At 43.9% G+C, this 8521-nt stretch overlaps 1 protein-coding gene across 1 annotated transcript; it reads right to left on the minus strand.

The window, feature by feature from the left end:
* Positions 1-8294, minus strand: csf2rb (colony stimulating factor 2 receptor subunit beta). The gene is made up of 15 exons (XM_019877372.1): positions 7810-8294; positions 7468-7585; positions 7213-7391; positions 6956-7110; positions 6690-6834; positions 6117-6249; positions 5815-5969; positions 4968-5101; positions 4483-4666; positions 4306-4402; positions 3924-3990; positions 3740-3840; positions 3464-3626; positions 850-3302; positions 1-641 (listed from the first exon to the last, which is right to left on the minus strand). Exons 1-14 carry the CDS (start codon positions 7940-7942, stop codon positions 2961-2963), a joined length of 2106 nt encoding a protein of 701 aa, XP_019732931.1. The 5' UTR covers positions 7943-8294; the 3' UTR covers positions 1-641; positions 850-2960.
* Between the last annotated feature and the right edge of the window lie 227 nt (positions 8295-8521).

The raw sequence follows: 8521 nt of genomic DNA on the forward strand, positions 1-8521 counted from the left end.
GATGTCTTCCCAGAAGAGTACCAGTGATAGATAGTGAGGAGGAAAGTTGTGACGTCCACCACAAAACAAGAAATAAAACTGACCGAGACAGAGGAAAGGGTACAGCTGCTGGGGTACAATATATGACAAATGAATTATGCAAATAATAATCATAGCCGAAGCACACAATAGCTCATGACGAGCAGGAAAATAAACAGAGAAACTTGCCAGCATTTTTTTACCGCATTGAAAATAATAATTCGACTACTTAAACGGAACCTGGAAATGAAACAACCCGAAAGCCCAAACATTCTTAATGCTCTCATGCAGCCTCCTGTTCCCTGTCCATTACGTGTCTGTCAGGTGAGCGGTTTTACTTTAATTTAGTTTTAATGTGTTTTCAAGCAGGTTACTTGTCATTATTCTGATAAAACGTCAACTATATATACATATATTATACATATATAATACGATAATTTTCTATAAATTATGATGACAGCATCATCCCGGAACAAATGAATTCACTTGACATTGTTTCCTAGGGGAAATGTTGTTTTGAAATGAGAACAACTTGGACGTCAAACAGCGTCACAAACAGATTGTGTTCACATTTGGTTCCACTGTGAAGTACTTGGTGGGAAGGTTTTGGGAAAGACCCGTTTCTGTTCCAGCATGACTGTGCCCCAGTGATCTGGAGAAATACGAAAAACATTTCCATGGCACATTCCACATACTGCAAATGACGGACTAGCTTCATATTATTCTTTTTTTCAATTCCTAGGGGACAGCAGGTGTTTCGTTCAGTATTTAGCCCTGTTGTCATCCAAAACATGTTACAAAAAAAAAAGCAGATACACAGTCAAACTAGACTTGTTCCAGCATGACTGTGCCCCAGTGATCTGCAGAAATACGAAAAACATTTCCATAGCACATTCCGCATACTGCAAATGACGGACCACCTCCATTATTTTTCTTTTTTCAATTCCTCGGTGACAGCAGGTGTTTGTTCAGTATTTAGCCCTGTTGTCATCCAAAAACATGCTACAAAAAAAAAAGCAGATACACAGTCAAACTAGACCTGGAAAACCCCAACGAAAGCACAGGAGGAACATGCATGTCCTCAAAAGAAGTCCGCAAGCCGGATTCAAACCACAGTCCTGTGAGGCGGATGTATAATCACTCATCCAATGTGCCGCTTGCGCGTGAACCTTAAACCGCAAATCACACTTACATGAAATGTTTTATTTATGTTTTGCTTCATCTCTTTAATGTTTGTATAAGAAAAAGAGACACTGCAGGATTTCTGTGTAACGTCTGAACTGGACTTCTGCACCATTAAAAAAAAAAAAAAAAAAAGCAGTTTTTTGGACCAACCTCTTTCAAACGTTCTTAAGTGGTGTCTGACAGGAGGTGTTTATGTTTCGAGTGTTGTTTAAGAGTGCGAAGGCAGGTGCAGCACAAATCAGCCACGTCACTAAATTATACGGACACCCAATTATAACATCTGACACCCTCGGAATATTGATCTATTTCTACAGTTTTTTTCTGGTTGGAGGAGTTTAACAATGAACAACTCAGGCGTTTGACACCTCCGGTATATAAGCGTGTAAATTCATTATAGTGGACGGTGTGACCTATACAAAAAGCCTAATAAAGCTGTTTTATTGGACATTTCAGGCATAGTTTTTTTCCAGAAGAGTTTGGGAGGGCTCAAACTGGGCCACTTTTGAGGCAACTGTAACCCAACAAATTGGCTTCAACTTTTTGTACGGGCACCAATTACGGACACCCAATTGTTCAATGTAACCTAACCTGTTCACTGGCTACATGTTTTAACACACACACACACACACACACACACATCGCAATATAAAGGACATATTTTATAATATTCTGTACAGCGTTTGGCAAGTTTCAACATTGACAACAAGTTACAAAAAGGCACACCTCGATGCAAACACGCATACATGACCACATAGCAAACATCACGGTATCTATGAATTTATGAATTTCAGCACTTCACTTTTTGGCTTTTCAGTTGAGGCAACAAAAGATAATTAGCATAGGAGATTTTGTTTTCTGATGTCGATGAGATCGGCATGTATGCGTCCTGTGTGTAAACAAGAATGCATCTGCAATGACATTAGGTACAGTCGCACCATCGAGTGAGTTTCGAGTACTTTATTTAAAAACAACATCTTAAGTGCTCGGATCGATGAAAAATTCTCCGTCCTGTCGAAAATGTGAATTGTTTTCGAATGCATTCCCCCTGTTGATGTAGCTCACGAAAACTCTTGAAAGGCTACTCCGCGCGATACAAGGAAGTTCGACGGAAAGCTGCAGCCACAATTATAAACATACTGTTAATTGAAGATCTCTCCGAGAGGGAAATAACATGACTATTTGCGCTATTAGATTGGACTAACAGTGATTGTTTCAGTAAAAAGATGCTGCAACTCCTTGACACAAGATTAGTTTTGGTTTCCAGCTAACTACTGCCCCCCACTGGTCAGATGTGACACACCAATTGGATTTTTTTCTTTTTTTTTTAGGCATTTGGTATGGGAAGTAGTTTGAGCTTTTATTCAATATCTTTTCAACAATTGAGCATTTTTCCCCTTGTGGTAGTCTGGCCCTAAATATCCCAATTCGTGCTACAGGCAGTTGATCTGCCTCTTACTCATGGTACTCGTAAACAATTTGGGCCTTAACCTAAGGGTGAAAGGCATCCTTTTGGTGGCACTGTACTTGTGGTGGTGTAGCGGTCCATGCTGTTGCCTTTTGCGAAGACGGCATCCGGTGTAAAAACGACACCAGACAATTCATGCGAGGCTCTAGTGGGCGCTAATTGTTCTACTTGCCACTGAATTAATTGTCTGACTTTTAAAGAGTGTCAGCAACTAGTACATGGACCTTAAGCTGGATGTCAAGGATAATGAATAAATGCTCAAATGCCTTGCAAAAAGCAAGCTCCACTTCTCTCAAGAGGGAGGGGGCAGAAGACAGTACCCTGAGGCATTTACTGTGGGGCAGGAGATCTCTGAGCTGTACGCCGGAGGCGGGTCACCGCTGTCGGGCCTGATGTCGACCATCTTATCGGACCACGCTGTGTTACCTGCACACCGGCGGTTCTGCTCACGCCTTTGCGTGTTTGCGTCGTTGTCCCAGTGCGAAACGAGATCCGAGGTGGACGTGGAGATGCTGCCACGGGGGAGGCACACGTAACCTTCTCCGTTCATGGAGAAGACCACCGACGGAGGATCATCTGGTGAAGTTACTTTGTTCTCCGTTGTCTCTTCACACAAGCGTTTGGAGTCGAATGACTGACAAATAGACATATAAAAGTCAGCATAACATGTCATTCTAGAATCTTTTTTGTTTTTTTTTTAATATGTGCATTGCACTTGATATCATCACAGTAAATGATTGTAAAATGTTCCTGAAACATTTTGGGTGACATGTCGGATGCAGATGAACAGCTGACCTGACAGAAGATATATGGGCCGTTGAAGTGCACTGGGAGGTCACAGCCATTAACCTTCTCAGCAGGGAGGGCCACGCTATTACACTTCAAGTCCTGTCGGTCCTGCTCCAAATCTTTATTTTCTGCACCCTCAGTTGGCCGCAGCGAGGAGCTTGGGGAGATGCTGGGGGTGGAAGAGTATTTTCAGGAATCTCACGGATGAATTCCGACTTGGGTTTGACGACACAGGAGCAAAGCTTTCAATTGTCATCGTGGTCAAAAAGTGAGAGGTATTACCATCTCGATAAGTTGTACAATTGATGCACTTTGCAGACGTAAGTGTTCTCGTTCTCGATCAGGGCCCGGCTGGTGGCAGACTGGATCATAGAAATATTTTTCTGTCATCATAAAGTACAAATGTTAAATCAAGATTTAAAAAAAAATAAAACAAAACAAAAAAAAAAACCCAAAACATTCCCACCTTGATCTCTGACAGGGTTTTGCTTTTGCCGGGAGAAGGAACTGCGCCCACCCAAAGAATCATTTTCCTATTTGAAGATATTGTGGAATTTCCGAAACAGAGAACATTCAAAACAAAGCAACTTGGCTGTGCTTGAGATATGTAAAATATGAAACGCTACAATTATATATCTCCACCTGTTTCCCACACTCATTCAGATTTCAAGACAATTCAGCGCCTTCAATGAACCAAACGTGCGCCTTTTAGCAACGTGGGAGCAGAAATTCCACGCAACAATTTGTACCGCAATCACGGCACAATTATCAACATGTGAGATATCAATTAAAAAAAAACAAAACAATATGATGCAATATGTTTTCATAAAGGGAGTGCATACAAGTACCTTTTGCAAGTTAAAACGGTCCAGGAGAGAAAGATGAAGACGATGACCACAATCACACCGACGCCGAAATAGACGATGACGGTGATGGGCCACGTAGCTACCAGGGAGAGGGGGCAAAACAAGATTCAGATATTAAGATCGGTTACGGAACAAACAGAGACGAACATAACTCAGTACCTGCATGCGATGTCCAGTCTTCTGGCTCGGTCCACTGGGAGGGACTCCCTTCATAGAGCGAACCCTGTCCGGGGATGACGACGGATCGGACTTGGACCCGGTGGTGCTGGGACGGGTTCAACAATGCACCCGGGATGCTTACTGATGTGGAGCCTTGTGAAATGTTCAGCAAGACAGAGGCCCCCTGCAAAGGGACGCATGTCAAAACGGATTGGAACTTTTTGTCCAACTCTTTGTGAAACGACCGAAGGCGGGACGTCACAAAGCAAACTGCAGTTGGAAGTCACCTAAGGCAAAATGCTGCATGTCCAAAAAAAAAAAAAAAAAAAAAAAAAAAAAAAAAGCACGCAGCAATACAAGCGAGCACCGGAGAAGTTCATAATAAGAAGATAAACAGATGGAGAGCATAAAACACATTTATGAGTTGAAGCTTTCCCAGTGGTTCCAACATAAAAGGACTCATTTCAAGGTGTCTGCTTTATTACCTTATCCTGCGTCCTGTAATAGCGCACTTGATAACGCAGTCTGACTTTGGAGGCTGTGCTCGGTTCAGCCCATTCCACGACCCAGTTGTTGCCTTTCTCGCTCACTCTCACCTGCTGCGGTGGCCTGGGACAAACTGCACATGACCACACATTGAATCGCTGTTTCGTAATTCCATCGAAACCATTGAAAGAGCGGCAGGTTTGTGTCTCGACGGCAGGGGTGCCAAACTCCTTTTTGTCGGAGGCTACATTGTAGTAACGGTTTCCCTTGGAGGGCCGTTATGAATTTTGGGAAACCATAGAAATGTTTAATCACCTCCACATATTACATACACAGCGCACAACCAATTGATGAATAACGAGTTTTAAAATCAGAAGTCAAGAATAATGACTGTTATTGTGGATTACATGTGACAATTTGGAAATTTTGGTTCAGACTTTAGCAAGCATCATGGAACTTGACATGTGTGATTTGCTTTCGCGGGCCACATAAAATGATGTGGCGGGCCAGATCTGGCCCCCGGGCCTTGACTTTGACACCTGTGCTAAATTTTAGGACACAAAAATCAGCAAATTCCAGAGTGAAAGAATGACATTTAGGGCATTTCTATTTCTGTCAAATATCAAAACAGGTCAAAACGCAGGCAAGGGTTAAGAAATGAATTCAAAACCTCATCTCTCAATCAATGATCTTCAGTTTCATTTCGACGTGAGACTGCAGTTATGCCAGTCAACACTAGGTGGAGAAGCTCAATCATTTCACCACGGTGATTGGTCTGAGCATGAGCCATCAGTTTTTTTAATTTTTTTTTTTTTTCCCCTTTGGCATCGCATGTCAATCACTCACTGTGCTCATTGGCCCTGAACGTCTTTGCACTGCGAGTTGGTCGAAGTTCCAGAAGCAGATGTGCGGGCTTTGCGGCAAACAGCGAGCAGCTGTATCGCACCAGCGCCCGACTGCGGTCGAAGGTCACGGTCGGGTGCATGCAGCAGATCTTAGACCTACAAGCAGGAATCACAAAAAGGTAGGGCGTCAACATATGGAGAGCAGTTTCCACCGGGTTCTATTTAGACACGTACACGCTTGTGCACACCCACCCACACCCACACCCACACCCACGCACACGCACACGCACGCACTTGACTCACGGTGTAGTGTGGTTGTGCTGACAGGCCAGCTGGTAGGTGATGATGTGATCCAGCTCTCGGCTCACCTCCCAGCTACACATCACCTTCTTCTCGCCATCCAGCACACAATACAAGTTGGGAAACTGTCCACTGTCTTTGCCCAGAGAAACAGAGTGAGAGAGCTTTTTTTTTTTTTTTTTTTAAAACCCAGAATACATGCACAAAGGACCCTACAAAATGAACTTAATATGACGACAGTGATCGCAGAGATGCCTTGGTAGATAGATGTGTTGACTTCGGTTCTGGTCAGACTTTTTTCTGCTGCATAGCAACAGTATAATTAGCTTAAAACGTATTTCCCATCAGTCAATTAATCCACCGTGCTTTTTTTTTTTTTTTTTTACATGAATTCGTCACATCTTCTTTATTGTTCATTTCTTTCTCTGTTTGACTGGCTGGGGAAAAAAAAAAGCCCAACTACTAGTCTCAGAGATGATAAATACCATAGCATTGATGAGAATGTAAATGTGAAACTGCAATGTTAACAAGGTGCTATTTTTATTTTTTTTCCACAGTTTAATCTGTGCCGCTCACCTTCTTTCATACTCCACGTCAGCACGGGACTCCATTGACTCCAGTGGCCCACGCTGGCCCGGGCCCTCACCCTGGCCTCGTACTTATGACCCGGAAGCAGCAGTCGTGTCTCCAGTTTGACCTCTGTGCCGCTCACATTCTTAATCTGCGGGCACGTTCACAGAAACGAACATACAGTGTAAGAGCGACACCCTCAACCGCTGGCCATTTCAGTAGGACCTGCTGAGATTTCAAAATGGCACGCCTGAAATTTGTCTTGTGCTTACAGTCCATGCGTCTTGTCTTTCTGCCTTGTAGCCGAGTTGGTACATCATGTTTTTGTTCAGGGAAGAAGATGCGGGATAAGGACTGGACCATTTGATCCCCAGCTGTCCATCTGCAGTGTCGTATTTGGACAAATCCACCGGTGTGCGTGCTCTCACTGCGCAACACATAAACACAATCGCAGTCATCTTATCGTTTACCCCCCCTCCCCCCCACGCGAGCACTTATGTATTGTTCATAATACGTGAAGACAAGTCACCAAGATGAGAAAGCTTCAAGGGCTCGCGTGGGGCGGATGAGCAGAGCGCCTCATCGTCCTTGACGAAGAAGACCGTGTGTTGAATGCCGATGGAAAAAGAACGCGTTTCATATCGACACCGGACGGTCCTGTGCCCATCCGCATCTCGGACCTTGGCGCCAAAGGGCTCACATTGCTCCCTGCGAGCACAGGCAGGACTCTCCACAGTGACATTTTTCTCCCGCCGTCTCAATCGGATCTTTCAGTTGTCCTTACCTGCCGCGTTCTGTGTGGAACCAGAGCTGCAGTGGCGCGCGTATGTGCGGCCCCTCCCTCCACTTGCAGTAGACGTATGCTTCGTAGTCATTGTGACACCGCAATGACTCCATTACCGCTGCAAGGAGACACAAACGACTCCAAAATTCCGAATCATTTCAACATCATATTTTGTTGGGAAACGTAGGTAAGGAAACCGACAGCTTTAGATGACTTAAATAAGTTCGATTTTACCATTGATTTGAACAGCACATATCCAATGTGCAAAACAAAAACCAAAAACCAATGTGAACCCAAATGAGTGCTTCAATTTGCAAACTCTTAGAAGAAGGCATCACTTACCGTCATGTGAACTGTAAGCGTCCTGAAGTTCACATCCGTCTGGCTGAGAGACGAGAACCAGATGGGGGAGCAGCGACCAAAGCAGCACCCAGAAAAGAGCCATCGAACGTGGGTAAAAGCCGCTGGCCCTCATGGCCTTTTCGGCTCCTCTCAGTCAAATGTGTGTTCTGACATCAGGCAGAAGTCTGCTGATCAGATGGAAGACAAAAAGAAAAAAACACAGAGTCAAATTAGGCGAAACCATGAAAAAAATGAGTCACAACCGCATTATGGCGCTCACTTCTCCTTTGGGTAGTTTGCATGTTAAGTTTTTTTTCTTCATTCGTATTTTTTTTTCCCCCCTAACCACATCCGCTCGCCTGTTCCCCTCCACATGTGTTAAGTCCTGATAAACAAAACGATTCCTTTGGGATTACAGCGACATAAAAAGACCGACAAAGACTTAGAGAGGGTGGGGGAAGGTACAAGGGAGTGTAAAAAAAAAAATAAATAATAATAATAATAATAAAAAAATCAGCGGCTGCACACTCCCCTCATGTTGAAAAACAGCCACATCTTGAAAATGACATCGATGTACAGCACACTGACAAACTGGGCCAGCATCAGTTTTGATGACATTCAACGGAGAGGTTCTCGGCGGGAGTCAGTCACAACGACGAGTTCCATAAGCGCAGCGTCTTGTGATTTTCTTACCACGACCTTTTTTTTTTTT

The sequence above is a fragment of the Hippocampus comes genome, unplaced genomic scaffold (genome assembly GCF_001891065.2).
Source record: "Hippocampus comes isolate QL1 unplaced genomic scaffold, H_comes_QL1_v1.1 scaffold193, whole genome shotgun sequence".
Classification (NCBI taxonomy): domain Eukaryota; kingdom Metazoa; phylum Chordata; class Actinopteri; order Syngnathiformes; family Syngnathidae; genus Hippocampus; species Hippocampus comes.